The sequence below is a fragment of the Schistocerca gregaria genome, chromosome 5 (assembly GCF_023897955.1).
Source record: "Schistocerca gregaria isolate iqSchGreg1 chromosome 5, iqSchGreg1.2, whole genome shotgun sequence".
NCBI classification, from domain to species: Eukaryota; Metazoa; Arthropoda; class Insecta; order Orthoptera; family Acrididae; genus Schistocerca; species Schistocerca gregaria.
The window spans coordinates 94,820,013-94,837,529 of NC_064924.1; the positions used below are offsets into that span (position 1 = coordinate 94,820,013).

The following is a 17,517-nucleotide window of genomic DNA, read 5'->3' on the forward strand; positions in this document are numbered from 1 at the left end:
TCCGTGAAGAGGCTTCTCCAAGTTGTTAGGTTATCAACTTGATGCAATATTCTTATTGCACACTTCTGTAAAATAAATACTTTTTTTTACCTTAGCTGTATTGCTGCACAAGGTTATACCATGGGACAGTACTGAGAGAATGTATCCAAAGTATTCTAGCAATACCACCATTAAGTCAACAGACAGACAGAATTCTAAGCACAAAGCAAGTAGAACCTATGCAAGTCCTGGTACTATCTCAGTTTGTTATCCATCTGTATGCCCACGAACTTTACACAATAAGCCTCCTTTAATGTATGCCCATTGATCCCTACTTTTAGTACCTGTACGTCACTAACAACAGTAACACCTGTTAATCCAGTTGTTAAAGATGCAACTGCCGTCAGCTGTTCATCTGACCCCATTGTGATCACTGCTTCCATCATTACAGGAAGTGAAGGAAGATTGCAGCAGCTACCAATGCAATCTGAACCTGCACATCCAGGTATGTAATGTAACTGATCCAGTATGCAATACACATGCATGCTCTCATCTAGTATCAGAATCTGTTAATTCATACACAAGTTAAACCTACTCACTGGCCCCAGTAGCTTGCCACAATGAAATCTGTAGTTGTTCTCTAAACATTTTAGTGGAGCTCACTTAAACTTTTTTCAGCATCACACGCACCATACTTAATCCTATAGTGCTTGGGTTACAGAGTTTGATCAAGGCTTTTGATCACGTGGCAATGGTTACAGTTACATTTCACCTCAGAAAGTAGTGAATCAGAAACAGGCATATGAGTTACTCTGCTGCTGAGTGGTGCTCCATCTAAATGAGTAGTTCTTCAATGGTTTTCAGAGGGTTGAACTGGAGGAGATGGGGACTGAATCGATCAGAGCAGCCGAGTTAACTTTCACTTTATCCTCCTTGTTTCAGTGAGGTTTTTATTTCTGTGAGGATTTTCCGGCCTTTGCTTTTGGGCCAGTAAGGACCATTTGTTTCTATGAACAGCAGCTTGTGGCTCTGTCAGCCATTGGCTGGTGGTAGACTGTTGGTATGTTCTGTCCTGGAATAAGGGCACCTTGGCAGGTGTCCTCTTCCCTGGTGATGTCAGAGGAGGACGAGGCATCACCAGTGGCAGTGATGGGGTGGTAAACACTGGTGCTATAGGTCTGACAGTTGAGGGAGTTGGTGCACCCTCCCCTGAATGATAATTGACATATCTATGACCAGGAGATACTGTCCGACAATTGTCGTCATGCTAGGTGTGACTTTTGACACTCTGTTTGCAAAGTTTGAGCTCATACTGGTCAGATGGAGTCTTTCACTTTTTCTCACCTTCTTAATAAGACAGGCAATAGAATGTTTTATATTCCTGGATTTTCTTCTCCTCGAAAACTGAACACATCAGCAAAAGAGGGAGAAGGTGTTGTAAGTGGTTTAACACTTGTGGGGAGGTTTTCACAAGGACTGCTGTCATGTGTTGGTTGGTTGGCTGATTTGGGGGTTCAAAGGAACCGTCCTGGCATTAGCCTGAAGTGATTTAGGGAAATCACAGAAAGACGTATTGTTCCGCCACACGGTTCACAACTAATGTCATTAGTATAACAGGACAACATGTGCGTAAACCTCTATCTCATAGGAGCACGAAAACAGGGTTTGACATGATACCTAAAAACCACTACCTTAACTTTCTCAGGTAAAACATATCTGCTGAAGGCTAGGATGAAAGATCCAGTGTCCAGCCTATTGTCCTTAGGTCCTCTGTATACAGTGGATTCCACACTGCTCTGGGTAAGCAAGATTCTTCTTCTGTTTGTCGTGAAAGGTCCTAATTGAAGATGACACCTTAAATCCTGTCGATTTTGTTATGAGAAGAAATGGTAACCGGTATTATCCCTGAGCTTGTTACAGGCCTGAAGTGCCTGCAATTGGTTAGCATATAATGCTTTGGTCAACAAACATAATTTCACATATTATCTATTGCTGTGACTTCTCTGAACAGATCCTGAATATATTTAATGACAAACAATGGCTTTATTGTTGCAAAAGATTTCCTGACAGTTCTGGGACATACCACAAGATGAGTGTATTGTCCACTTCCAGTTCTCCTTGACTGAATCTCATCCTATGGCATGGCCATAGACATAAACACTATGTGGTTGTAAGTCTCTGTGTCCGAATCTTGCGTTCTGTCTGCTGAGGTGGCAGTGTTGGCATTGCCACCAGTCTGGATGAGTTTGACCCATTTCACTGCGGATGAATGAGTTTGACCTGCTTCATTGCAGATGTTGCACAATGGTGCCACTCACTCCAACTGGGAACACTCAGCACCAGTGCCACCCCACCAAGGCAAAGGTTCCCTGGCACTGTATCAATTGTCCAGCATCCCAGATTGGACAAGCACCTACTTCTTGCCATTCATGGGGAGGTAACAGCTCAGATTTCAGCAGTGCAGTCCCTGTGTAGTCAGGAGGCTACAGCCAACAGGGTATTTGATGACCCCCCCACCCCACAATGAAGGATAGACTACCGCACTGTTTCAGATATGAAAATAAATCTCCTCTAATAGTAAGTGCAGAAGGTCACAATGCATGGTGGATATATTATGCGCCATGTGAGATGTCCTCCCCCAAATAGTGTGCCCTTCTGTGAAATTTAGAACAGTGGTGGTTGAACCCTAAGAGGGAACCATATGTAATTATGCCAAAAATGTTGAAGGAAAGGTGAAATGAACACAAACTAATTCTGGTCCTAATAATGGCCCAGTCATCAATGTTAAGCTTCACTAGGTATACAACACAACTCCTCTCAGTCGCCTCTTACGACAGGCAAGGAATAACCAGGATCTATTCTAGTTCCCGACACTGCAGGAGGCTCCAACATCCTGATGCTGATTATATCATTAAATATTTAATAACAGTACTTTAATTTGACAATGACAGGAACCTGATCTTCAACTAGCTGTCAACGGGGGGCCTGTTTTATATTTTGTTGAAATGCTGCTTCATTCACTATTAGCTTTAGTTTGACTCATAAAATGTCAACAGATCATAACAAATATTCATAACTCCACTGTTGGTCTGTCTGTCAGTATTTCTACTTCATTCTGTTACCCCTCTCTCAAATCACTGAAAGGAGAAATTTGTGCTTGTGTTCACTACCAATGATTTTTTATTTATTTTTCCTGTTTCCTGTTTGTCTCTTTTTCCTGATGAAGTAATTGTTTTGAAAAATTGAAAATGTGCTGCTTCAGGTGCCATTGTTTGCATTTGTAGCTCTTCATGTCTCAGCAATTGCTACAATGGCATGCCTATCTTGAATTATTTAGTATTAACCTCTCTTTTCTTTTGACAATCCAAAGCTAAATCCTAGACTCAGACAACAGGAAGGCATAAGAAAACAGATCTGTTTATTGGTACTGTATAATGAAGTAAGTAAACCAGATAAATCACAACAGTGGATAAGGAAAGACTTAGGGTGAAGTTTTTGAATTGGAGTACACTGACAAAATAAAGTTATGCATCTTAAGAAGCTATAATAATTTATTTTAATTTATTTACATTGACGTATTGATTTTCTGGGAAAGATTTTCTGGGAAAGATTTTCTAGTAACAAAAGAAAAGGACGGAACAGCAACTGTAGAGAGCAGCAGGTTCTGGAAGAGAACTAGAGTGACCAGAAAATCAAACTATAACAATATTCTTCCCAGTTGAGCCACACAACAGATAAAAATGGACTGCAACCAATCTCCTTGAGTAATAAGAAACAATGAAAGGTTTCGATGCAAGGAAAATTATAATCCAAGAAGAACAAATTTACAATAGCAAATCAGTGGCAATTTTTGTTCTAGGAATAGTTTGAAGGCATAATCTAACATAATGACACATCAGCCTAATACATCTCCTCTGCAAGAAGACATTGCAAGTTTGTCAGATATGAATACTGTAAGAGAGTCTTGCATGAAGTGACATAATAATTATATAATTATCCCACAGCTCATGCCTAATTGCTAAGGAGGGGGTAGTCAAGATGCAAGTCATTGCAGATAGAGCACTAAACTACTGGGTTATGAGAAGGGGAAGAAAATTGATTGTGACCATGTTCATGAAGCCATCCCAGAATTTATTTGGAATGATTAAAAACAGAAAGGCTCTGCTAAAAGAGAAGTTTCACAATAACATCCTCATGAAATTGATTTGGTTCGTCCCTTGGTGTTTCTACCTGACTTCTCATTAAAGTTTTAGTTTTTATGCTTTTCTTTGCTTCATTTTTGAACAGATTTTCATTCAAAATTTTTAGTAACTTTGAGTTACCCATGTTACATGGTGATTAATCTCTTGAACGAATTGCAACTGTGATGCTCCAAATAACAGCTACAGGCTACTCTGACTAGTTGGAGTAATGGCAGGAGGTACCAGGCACAAGTTACTCATCTTTTTAGCATCAATGATTGCCTCATGACTTGCTAATGCCTTAATGCAGGTTTCATTCCACCCTTAGTTTTTTAGTTATCAACCTGTGAGTGGTGACACACTTAACATATTGTTGCTTGTTATTCAGACTGTCTTAGGTGCCGCATGATATTTTAACCAGTGTGGTAAGTAGGTAACAGTGATCTGTTCTTGATAACCAGTTAGAAAAAAGTCAAGATCATAAATAAGTGAGATATTCTGTGATCTTGAGTTTTCTTAAAACAAAAATGAGGCACATAATATGCAACAATGGAAAATCCAGAATGGAATGTACCAATATTTCAGCAGCTTCTAGCAGACGTTTGGTTAGATAGTAAGGAAGTTACACGTTTGAAACTGCCTCACCCACCCGTCCACCTGTAGCCTTCTCAGCGAAGCTAGGTCATGTACAGGTACATGTCTGTTGTCACGACCTGAAAAAATGTTGATATTGAAGTATTCAGACAGCTTTACTTAGCTTCCCATATTTGTTTTTCATCTATGGCATCAGCGAAACAATTAGTGCTTGTAAATTTCTGAAACACCATCACTGTTGTCCTTGGTACCAAAAAATTGAAGCAGCCACCTTAGACAGCTTTGCTATGTTTTGATCACCATTACATATCTGCCTGAAGTGGTCAGAGTTCATTTTGATTATCAGCCTGAAATATTTACACAGGAGCTGTAGTTCTAGTAGTTACAAGTGTCTCCCACCACTTCAGTTGTATTTGATCGGAGAGTTGCAAATTAGCAGGGCTGAAGGTTAGCAGTAATTAAACAGATAACTAATATCTGTAAATATTTGCCCTCCCCCCACCCCCCTTCCCTTCACCCATCCTCTACCACTGACAATGAGCTCAAAACCACTTCAGGAAGAAAATTCTAGCCAACAGAAGCTTTGCTGCACACTTATGCACGGAGAAAGTTTGCAAAATAAGGCAGAATTTAATGACAACATATTTGGATTATCAGTGTATAAAATGAAATTTTAAAAAATTGAAATTAAAGTCACATATCACTAAAACAGTAACAAAACTTGATATTACTTTTAACAACAACAAAATGTTTAACAACAGGATATGCTTACATTTAGATGTCGCACATAGTTGGGACTGCGATAGCATAGTCTGTAGTAGAGACGTGAGGAAACCTAATGCCGATACAACATGTAACATACCAGTACCAGGACACCATCACTAAACATGTCTATTCCCTCAATGTTTCTGTGACTGCACTGCCTATCACTTTCTCACCATACATGTGTCATAAGAACCATTTTGCACACTACAACAGAATTCATTGATGAAGAGCACATTCCTACGAAGAGCAAATGGTCTTGCCTTGCTGCTTTCGAGATACTTAAAAGCTCTGCAGACAATTATCTATTACACAATTTCATTGTGTCATCAACTCCAGATAACAGTCCTGTTGCCGAAAGATTAGTCTTGGTCATGAAAAACATTCCTGTCTCTCAGAACCATCAACAAAGCCATGAAATGACACTTTGTGACGTACTTATTGCGGCTGAGACTGCAATCTACATCTGAGCTGCTTCGAAGCATCTGCTAATTCTACCCTGAAAGATATAGCCAATAATGCATTTTTGTGGCAGTAAGTGTACATTGTGAACTTGAGTAAGTTCATCAATATACTATACTCTCCTGACTGCAGCTTTAGCTCTAAAAACACTTATTTTCATTGTCCTTCAATCAGCTGCCTAATCAAAGCAAATGATGCTTCTTTCCTATACAGGAGAGAGAAGTTCAGTTAAGAATGACTGTTCACTTTTTCTATTTTACCCATCATGCTTCACTTCTGGGCACTAGTGCAGTTCCCTTGACAGGTGATGGACAGGGAAAAAGAGGAAAGGACAAAATGTACACCAGTAGGAGAGTAGGAAAAGTGACTCAATATCCTAGAGCATTAAAAATAAATTCAGTTATAGCAATAAACTTTTAACAAGTTACTGGAAAACTATATAGAAACCACAGGATGAAAATGCAAATAAAATATGTAGAAAGCCAAATTTCACAGTAGAACTCTGTTTCATTTCTTTTGTTTCATAATTTATTTACAAAGAAAGATTACATGAAATCAACATAGCCCAGCAACAAAAAAATGACAAAACAATTTTAACAACACTTATAAAAAACAAATAAATCCTTAACTCACAGGAACAACAGAAGGTGATAAGACTGGCACATTTGATTTATTGTTTTTTAATTCCTCCAAGTACTTGGCACGTTCAGTTAAGTCCAGAAACTGCTCTCCTTCATATATAAAGTGATGGTACTGTGGATCAACTGTCACAAAAAAGTAAACACTTGTTACATGTATGTAAATGAAACCACATGTTGCACAATATACCACAATTTCTTAACTTAATTAAAAATTAACGATTCATCGTGCTCCATTATTCAGCACACCAAAAATGGTCCAAAGACCTTCTGCTGAGGCACTCAGGTGTGTTTTGATTACGTACCTTTTCACCACCTTCAAAAGAGGATGTTGGCTACTGATGGAAGACATATACTGAATTTGGAGTCTTTCATCAATACTGACATCACCACCTGAAGGTGATGTGCAAACTATTCCTCAAAATACACCTTAGTTTTTACAGCACCATCAGAAAAACATTTGAGAGCCTTATCAAAGTTTATATTTGGTGAAAGCTCTATAGAACACATTTCACATATCTGACACGACAGGCCATGACGTTCTTACTTGTACCCTAAGCCATACATATTAAGAGCTTTTCGTACACAATAAAACTAACTTCACAAATTTTTTAATAAATAAAAATTTAAAGGATTCCCTAAAATAACAAAAGGCACTCAGTAAGCTTGTTATGGCAAACAGGCTTTGATATACTGTCTGTTAGTTTTTCATCTTATTTCACCTTCATTAATTATACGGTTTATAGTTTCCATACTGGGTAACAAGTGCTTTAGTCTTTTTCAGGATGTGATTATATAACTGCTACAGTTCTCATAATGGAATGTTACAGTACCTCTCTGAAGCACCAAACATTTTCTTAAGTGGATGTTATCCTTCTGGTGAAATATTCTTCTTGAATAATTAAAGGTGCTATCCATGTCTGCACTTAATGGTCTCAGTCAAGTCTCACAACCTGTGACACCTTGGTTTTACTACTGTAAGGACACCATTACATGAAGCCACTCCCAAGTTGTGTCTACTGTTATTTAATGATATTACCTCCCAAACAATAGCCCTGTCTAACACATGATAAGCTAACTATATGTTCTAAGCAAGGTCAAGGTGCAAATCGTGTTCAAATGGCAGTAGAATAATTTATATTCTCCATAAGTTAGAATGACCTTAGACACTGCACAACCAGACACAAAAATGCTACTTCCAAAAGTGATACAATGATTTAAGTCAAAACACTCACCAACATACGATGACAACAACAACAATGGTGATGATAATTTTTATTCTATCTTTATTAATGTGTTTAAAATTCATGAAACTTGAAAAGTTTAGGATCACAAAAAAACTTGCATACTTTTTATTATCATGAATGCTTCAAGATGACAAAATAAGATTTTCGGCAAACATTTGTCCAATGGGTAATACTTTTAATTTTTGAACCAACCAAGATATTGAGGTAAGCACAGTTTTTTCAAATGGAACAACATATATTTTCAAACGGCATTCAAAAGCTTCTGAAATCGGAAAATGGTAAATACAATGCTCATTAATGTTGGCATTGAAACGTGCAAAACCTGACAAGCAAGACATCCAGAATAAGCTATTGTGGTGCAAATACTGCCAAGTACTCTCATGCCAGACTTCATCATTGTGTCCAGCAAGAAGATAGTCCTACACTATGAAGATGAAACGTATTCCTCCCTGAGCCTACTTTATACACCAAGGAGACGAGATCAGCTGTAGATGAAATTACAGCATAAAAAATGGGTTAACAAAGCTGTTTCAAATGACTGCACTAATTCATATTTAGGTGAACAGTTTTTGTGGTAAAAGGTAAACATTGACTGATTAGCTGGTTGGTTGGTTGGTTTGTTTAAAACAGGGAGAAAGAGACCAAACTATGAGGTCATAAGTCCCTTGTTCCGAATAAAACAATGCCACAAGTGTGAGAATAAAACAAAAGAGACTGACAACTCAAAACGGAATGAAAGGAAAAATCACAAGAACAATGAAGGGCAACAAACATATAAATGGACAAAAGAGGACAAGAAAACCACAGAAATGAAAGAAACAGGAGGCAGAGATAAAACAGCAAAGCAGATTACCATGGCTGGCTGAGCATGAGAATAAAAAAGGAGAAGCCAGCCACTCTGCAACACATTAAAACCTCCACCCTAGAAGCACTAGTGTGGAGGACACAGAGGAAGAAAGTAAATGCACTAAAACTTAGATCAAATGATAAAACCCACCCTTATGAATAAAATGCAAAACTAAATCAGCCGATATGGCGTTGTGAGATAAAATTAGTGTCAACGTGTCCAAAAACCCAAAATTTCGTCGCTGGGCATTCAAAGTGGGACAGTGCATCAGAATATGGGCCACTGTCAACTGGGCACCACACCGACACTCAGGCTGGTCTTCATGCTGCAGGAGGTAACCATGGGTCACCAAAGCGTGGACAAAGCGGAGCTCACAGAGGACAGCCAATTCCCTGTGAGAGTCCCGCATGGGAGTCTTCCATACATTCGTAGCCTCCTTAATGACATGCAGTTTGTTGTGTGTACTGTTACGCCATTCAGTTTCCCACAGCTGAAAAACCCTACACAGGTCAGGTTCAGAGATACCTATTTCCAGAAGCAGTTTCCATATAGCCTGTTTGGCCAGCCTGTCAGCAAGTTCGTTGCCCAGAATGCCGACCTGTCCTGGAGTCCTCATAAACACCACTGAATGAAGGGCCTGGCCCAGGGCATAGATTGGACCCCTGGATGGATGTTACCAAAGGATGTTGATGGTAGCACTGGTCGATAGCTTGTAAGCTGCTCAAGGAGTCAGTACACTGAAGAAATAATTCCCCAGGGCATGAATGGATATACTGAAGTGCAGAGGAGATGGCCACCAGCTCTGCTGTGAATACACTGCAGCCATCGGGCAAGTAATGCTTTTCAAAATGACCTCTGTGGACGTAAGAGAGCCAACATGACCATCAGCCATCACACCATGGGTGTAAATCACTTCAGAGCCCTGGAACACGTCAAGAATCGAGAGGAAGTGACAGAGGAGGGCGGAAAGAGTAACTGAGTCCTTAGGGTCATGCGAAAGGCCCAGACAAATCTGCGGCATCGGTGTACACCATGGAGGTGTATGCAGACAGACCCAGATGGGAGGTGGTAAAGGGAAGGACTCAAGTTCAGACAGAAGAGACTGCATGTGAACCGCAATCATTAGCCTTGACCCGGGCCACCAATGTGGGAGATGAGCTGCTGTGGGTGGAAAAAGGAGACGGTAATTCGGATGCTCAGGAGAACTACGAATGTGTGCGAGCAGTTGTGCATGTCGGATATGCAAGGGAAGGACTCCAGCCTCCACCAGGGCACTAGTCACCAGACTCATTCTAAATGCTCCCATCGCAAGGTCAACACCACAGTGGTGCACTGGGTCGACTAAATGCAACGCTGAGGACTCAGCCAAACCATAAACCAGACTCCCACAGTCAAGGCGGAATTGAACAAGGATTTTGTAGAGCTCCAGCAGAGGAGAGCGATCTGCATCCCAGTTGGTGGTTGCTCAGGCAGCGGAAGGCCTTGAGGTGTTGCCAGCACTTCCGCTTAAGCTGGCGAAGGTGAGGTAGCCAAGTCAATCAGGCATCGAAAACCAGTCCTAAGAATCGATACGTCTGCACTACAGTGAGTGGATCATCATGAAGGTAAAGTTCTGGTTCCAGATGAATGGTATGACGCCGACAGAAGTACAGCCCATGACTGCGTCTTGTGGATGGCTCCCTGTAGGCACCGCCCAGCAACACCATACTTGTGGAGCAGAAGTAGTCTGCATACAGAGAGGGTGAGACGGACGGCCCTACAGCTGCTGCTAGACTGTTAATGGCCACTCAATACAGAGCCCTGTGGGACCCCATTCTCCTGGGTATGGGGGCAAGTATGGGAGGCACTAACTTGGGCACAGAAAGTATGGAGTGACAGCAAATTCTGGATAAAAAATGGAAGCGAGCCTCTGAGACCCCACCTGTATAATGTGGCAAGGATATGATGTCGCCAGGTGGTGTCATACACTTTGCCTAGATGAAAAAAGACGGCAACAAGTTGTTGGCATCTGGTAAAGGCTGTTCGGATGGCAGACTTGAGGGACACAAGATTATCAGTGGTAGAGCACCCCTAGCAGAAGCCGCCCAGACATGGAGCCAGTAGGCCACATGACTTCAGGACCCAATCCAACCGCCAACACACCATATGTTTCAGTAGCTTCCAAAGAACATTGGTGAGGCTGATGGGCCGATAGCTATCTGCATCAAGAGGGTTTTTACCGGGTTTGAGCACTGGAACAATGGTGCTCTCTTGCCATTGCAATGGAAAGTCCCCATCACACCAGATCCAGCAGAATATGATGAGGAGATGGTGCTTCTAGTCAGACAAGAGATGTTTAATCATCTGACTGTGGATCCGATCCGGCCCGGGTGCTGTTTCAAGGCAATGTGCAAGTGCACTGAGGAGCTCCATAAATGGGGCATTATAGGGTTCACTGTGGCATGAAGTGAACGAGAGGACTTTCCTTTCCATCCACCATTTGAGGGTGCGAAAGGCTGGGAGGATAGTTTTCTGATGCAGAGGCTCGAGCATAGTGCTCAGCAAAGTGCTCGGTGATCGTGTTTGCGTCAGTACATATCATGCCACTGATGGTAATGCCAGGGACTCCTATTGGGATCTGGTACCAAAAAAAGACATCTGATCTGAGTCCAGACTTGGGGAGGTGACGTATGGCACCCAATGGTCAACACCTACCTCTCCCAACACTCCTGTTTCAGTCACTTTATAAGCTGGCATACATGGGCACGGAGCCGCTTAAAGGCTATCGGATGCTCTAGGGAAGGGTGCGGCTTATGTCGCTGTAGAGCTCGCCAACACATTTCCGGAGACCACCAAGGGACTGTCTTTCATCAGGGGCACCCTAAAGAGTGAGGGACTGCATTTTCTGCCACAGAAATGATTGTGGTAGTCACCTGCTCAAAAATCACATCGATGTTACCATCTGGGGGAGAGCCAACGGTGACATCAACGTGAAAGTTTCCCAGTCTGCCTTGTTTAAAGCGCATCTGGGCAGGTGTCCATGGACCTGATGCCTGGACAGTGACAGATAAGAAAGTGGTCGCTACCACACAGGTCATCATGTGCTCTCCAGTGGATAGATGGGAGAAGTCCTGGGCTGCAAATTGATAAATCAATGGCCAAGTAACTACTTCAAGCCACATTGAAATATGTGGCGGCCCCAGTATTTAAGTGGCAGAGGTTGAATTGAGACAGTAGTTTCCACATTTCTGCCTCGGTCAGTAAGCACTGTGTCACCCCACAAGGGGTTATTGGCGTTAAAATCTCCCATAAGTAGGAAAGGTTTAGGAAGTTGACCAATCAGTGCAGCTAATACATTCAAGGGTACTGCACCATCTGGAGGAAGATATAAATTGCAGACAGTTATTTCCTTCGCCATCTGTATTCTGACAGCCACAGCTACAAGAGGGGTTTGAAGGGGCACAGTTCCACTACAGACAGAGCTTAGGACATAAACGCAGACTCCACCTGACACATTACTATAGTTGCTATGGTTCCTGTAATATCCCTTATAGCTGTGAAGGGCTGGGGTCCGCATTGCTGGGAACCAGGTTTCCTGGAGGGCAATGCAGAAAGCAGGTGTAAAGCTTAACAGTTGCCATAGCTCAGCCAGGCAGTGGAAAAAACCGCTGCAATTCCACTGGAGGATGATGTATCATGGGACTGGGAAAGCACGGAACATTCAATGAGGCAGTTTACGCCTCAGAGTCACCTGCTCCCACTGACTTTTTGCCTGAGCAGTCTATATCCATTGTGTCTGAGGGTCTGGCGAGATCCAGGTCCTCAGCGAACGCCAGAATCTCCACCCCATTCTCAGACGCAGAGCTTGTAAGTAGCGGTGGTGTGGGTGCCACCGCAAGTTCCTTGTTCTTGGGGGTCTTCTTTTAAAATTTCTTGCACTGTTCCTTGGGTTTCCCTGCCTGCAAGGACTTCACTAAATTGGTCTCCGGGACTGAGGATGAGCATGAAGCCCTACAACCAGCTGCTTTTGGGCTCTTCAGCCACTGGCAGGTGTCATCTCTCCCACTAGCAGAAACCTGGGAAGGGAGTGATCCATAGGACCCCTTCCTAGTGAGGGGAGCCAAAGAAGTCTTATGCTTCTCTGGTTCACAAGTAGGCACTGAAATCTGTGATGGTTGGGGTGGTGTTGCATCTGAAGTAGGTGGTGCGGGGGCAACAAGGAGGGAAGTGCCTCCCCCCCCCCCCCCCCACCATCAAGGGGGCAGGTGTAGTCTCCCAGTTCTGAGAGGTGACAGGAACTCGAGGAACTGATGGCGCGACAACTGTATTCTTAGTGGTGGCATATGAGGAGGTTAGAGCAACACGACATAGGCACAAACAGATGGCAGGTGGGGCACACAGAATATTGGGATGCGACGGACGTCCACAGTCTTGACAGGTGGGGCTGGAAGTACAGTGGGAAGACATATGGCCGAACTTCCAACACTTAAAGCACCGCATTAGGGGAGGGATATATGGCTTGACGTCACAGCGGTAGACCATCACATTGACATTCTCGGGCAATATGTCACCCTCAAAGCCCAAGATGAAGGCACCAGTGGCAACCTGGTTATCCCTCGGACAACAATGGATGCACTGGATGAAATGAATACCTTGCTGTTCTAAATTGGCGCGCAGCTTGTCATCATACTGCAAAAGAAGGTCCCTGTGTAATATAAGACCATGGACTATATTTAAGCTCTTATGAGACGTAATGGTAACAGAAATAGCCCCCAACCTACCACAAGCGAGTAACGCCTGTGACTGGGCAGAGGATGCTGTTTTTATCAAAACTGACCCAGAGCACATTTTGGACAAGCCCTTCACCTCCCCAAACTTGTCCTCCAAATGCTCTACAAATTGTCTTCCACAAAAAACTGAGGCTTCATGGGCATGAGAGATTCCCCATCTACTCTCATACATACAAGGTACTGGGGTGAATAAGTTTCACTGGTATCCTTAGCCTGGCGTTCCTTCCATGGTGTGGCCAGGGAGGGGAACGATTTGGGGTCATATTTCTTAGCATTGAAGTTAGACTTTGTCCGCTTAGAGACTGCTGGCGATGGACCACCAGCAAGAGATGACATACTATGCTTCATGGGGTGTCATCCGCCCTGATGCCACCCACTCTGACAAGGGGCCCTCCTCATGGGTGCCACCCAACGCAGCAAACGCCACCTGCAGTTTGGCCAATGCCGGGATTCCCGATGCCCCAGGGTGACGGGCATCTACTCCTTGACATCGTGGGGAGGTAACAGCACAGGCATCAGCAGAGCGATCCCTGTGTTGTAAGAGGGCTACAACCAACAGGGTACATGGTGGCCCCACCACAACAGACCAGCTACTGTGCTGCATAAGAGGTGCAAAGAAGTCCATGGTCATCGTCAGCACAGAAAGTGACACTGCATAGTGCATGGTGGAAAACGGTGTCCTCACCCAAGAGATGGAGAATGGGCAGGACTGCTAGGCGACGAGGAGAAAATGGGCTAATGATCTCAATGCACAATGGACATGATGCACCATGTAAGACGCCGTTCCCTAATTGGCTCGCTCTTCGGAAAAATTTTGAAAAATAGAGGTCAAATCTTACATGGGATCATCACATAAAGGCCAAAACATGAGAGACTCCTTTTAGTCACCTCTTACAACAGCCAGGAATACCTCGGGCCTATTCTAACCCCTGGAACCGCAGGGGGTGACTGATTAGCTGGCAGAGCTTGCCACAGGAGTCCCACTTATCAGTGCTTACACTGAAGCATCCGATTTCAGCAGCCTATTTTGTTTTAGGTAACTATATACTTGCAGTGTCTGATTCTGCTGTTACTTCTATACTGAAGTTTGGTTATATCCTGCCATTACTTCTGTAAAAATTTTGTAGACTTGGTCATGTTATGTCAACCCTGTTGTTCGGTGCACAAACTGTTTACTTTAGATTCTTTGTACTGGCCGCCTGCAAGTTGGCCAATTTTTAACATTAATTTGTTGTGCTGTTAACATTATATTTATGATTAACTGATAAAATGAGTAGCCTCAGTTAAAAAGAGAGAGAATGTTAAGCTGGCTCTCTCACAGTGGCATTGAGGCTTACCTTTCTTTAATTGGTCAGGTCAACAGGTCCAGTGCTATTTGCTCTCTCTGTCACTGACGATGTGACCTGTGCTTCTACCTGGAGCACAGTGTCCTTTCATTCCATGCAGGCAGATAGTTTTGAGATGCTGAGATGAGAAGATATATGTACCAGAGCAGTGTCATAAACCACTACACTGCTGTTTGGAGAGGTAGTCTCACAAATGTCTGTCCCTACTGTACCAAATGTAACCAAACACATAACTCAGGAACATTTCATGTGTTTATTACTTTTACTGTCAAAGCAAGTGCTCAAAGTGTTGACCTGGAGCACTGACATACACTATAAACTGATTCTGAATGTACAATACTGCAAGACAAATTTCATCTGGTATTATTGCAGCAAAGGTCCATATTATACAGGCTTTGTAAATTGTCGGTTTCCTTGCACACTTGTTGTTTTCATTTTCCTCCCAGATAAAATTTGAGAGGTGCTAAATTTGATGAGCATGAAGGTACTTTTCACGTATCCTGAATGCCCGATTCAACAGTACCCAAAAGTTTCATCATGAATGTCTGTAATTATTTATATCGGATGGGAAGGACATCTGTCATGTTGGTGCCACATGTATTGTGTTATAACAATGGGATGTCTTCCAGTATCTGCAGCAACATGTATATTACAAACTGTAGATACTTCAGTGATTTAGAGCCTCCTCAATGAAACAGGAACCACAGATGTGATTTTTGAACATCCCACACCAAACACTGACAGACTAAGGCTGTATTTATCCAACTTCTCGAGCAGGTCACCTTACAGAGGGTGCTGCTTGGTACCTGGTACCATTCACCCCTTTACAGTATCTTTTATACAGGAAGCAAACGAAAATGTCTGTGTGCTTCAATATGCACCATGACCTCTCTGTCCTTATGACCAGTACAGAGCAAATGCAGAGGAACCAGCAGAATTTTTTTTCAGGCCACCTGATATACTGATTTTCTAAATTCAAATGAAATTTTATATTGTATTTTCAGACTCAGTTCACACAAACTGCGTCATTACTGGTTTCAGAATCTTACTGAGACATCATCAAATGATTTGAATACATTACATAATAACTCCCCAAACTAAAACAAATTTGTGGTGGATTCATTTGTTCAAAATATTATGTCTGTGAAAGTTCTTCACTGACTGTTTTGGAATATTGGCACGATGGCACTCCAGTAGGTATCCATTTATTCAAATACGACATTTTGTCAAAATTTCAAAGGACCTGGTGAACAATTTTTGGAGATTTAATCTTTTGAACAATGAACATGAAATCCCCTTTAAGGTCTTGAAATATGTCTGCTTGTGTCTGTATATGTGTGGATGGACGTGTGTGTGTGTGTGTGTGTGTGTGTGTGTGTGTGTGTGTGTGTGAGCGCACGCACGCCAGCGTATACCTATCCTTTTTTCCCCCAAGGTAAGTCTTTCTGCTCCCGTAATTGGAATGACTCCTTACCCTCTCCCTTAACACCCACATCCTTTCATCTTTCCCTCTCCTTCCCTCCTTCCTGACGAAGCAACCACCAGTTCCGAAAGCTCGAAATTTTGTGTGTTTTTTTATTGTACCTATCTACCGGCGCTTTCCCGCTTCGTAAGTCATGGAATCTTTGTTTTTAATATATTTTTCCCATGTGGAATGTTTCTTTCATATATATACATACTCGCGCGCACACGCACGCACGCACTACGCACACACACAAACACACAAACACACACACACACACACACACATCCATACATATACAGACACAAGCAGACATATACCTATCCTTTTTTCCCCCTAAGGTACATCTTTCCGCTCCCGGGATTGGAATGACTCCTTACCCTCTCCCTTAAAACCCACATCCTTTCGTCTTTCCCTCTCCTTCCCTCTTTCCTGAAGAAGCTACCGTTGGTTGCGAAAGCTAGAAATTCTGTGTGTGTGTGTGTGTGTGTGTGTGTGTGTGTGTGTGTGTGTTTTATCTATTGTGCCTATCTACCAGCGCTTTCCCACTTGGTAAGTCTTGGAATCTTTGTATATATACTAACACACAAACACACACAAAATTTCTAGCTTTCGCAACCAACGGTTGCTTCTTCAGGAAAGAGGGAAGGAGAGGGAAAGACGAAAGAATGTGGGTTTTAAGGGAGAGGGTAAGGAGTCATTCCAATCCCGGGAGCGGAAAAACTTACCGTAGGGAGAAAAAAGGACAGGCGTACACACACACACACACACACACACACACACACACACACACACACACACACATACATATCCATCCGCACATACACAGACACAAGCAGACAGCTTCATCATCACCACCAATGAGCAAGTCACCAATGTGGCATCACCTGAAATAAGACTTGCAACCCTTTGGCCAAACTTCCCCAAAAGTGGGCTCTCAGCCAACAATGACACATGATCATTCCATATACAGTCACTGTGTTGCCCTGAGGTAGTATGCCCCATCTGTTTATCTCTAAATGTAAACACTGCAAACCACAGCAGGATGTTTAGTAAAGGGTACCTTATACCATTATTTGTTACTCCCCATGAATGACGTATGGAGAAAAAACTGTCTCTGTGACCTAATCTCTCTCATCTTTTTCATTAAGTTCTTGTCCAAGATATGTTGAAGCACGAATTTTAATTGTTTTACAGTCTGTTTCGAACAGTGGATCTCCAAATTCAGCA

The 17,517-nt window shown here is 42.6% G+C and overlaps 1 protein-coding gene across 1 annotated transcript in view; it reads right to left on the reverse strand.

Moving 5' to 3' along the window:
• Positions 1–17,517, reverse strand: part of LOC126272253 (interleukin-1 receptor-associated kinase 1-like) — a 152,706-nt gene that overhangs the window by 97,047 nt on the left and 38,142 nt on the right. The window contains exon 3 of the mRNA XM_049974967.1: positions 6,612–6,742. Within this exon, the coding sequence (XP_049830924.1) occupies positions 6,612–6,742 (131 nt within the window). The remainder of the gene's footprint in view (positions 1–6,611; positions 6,743–17,517) is intronic.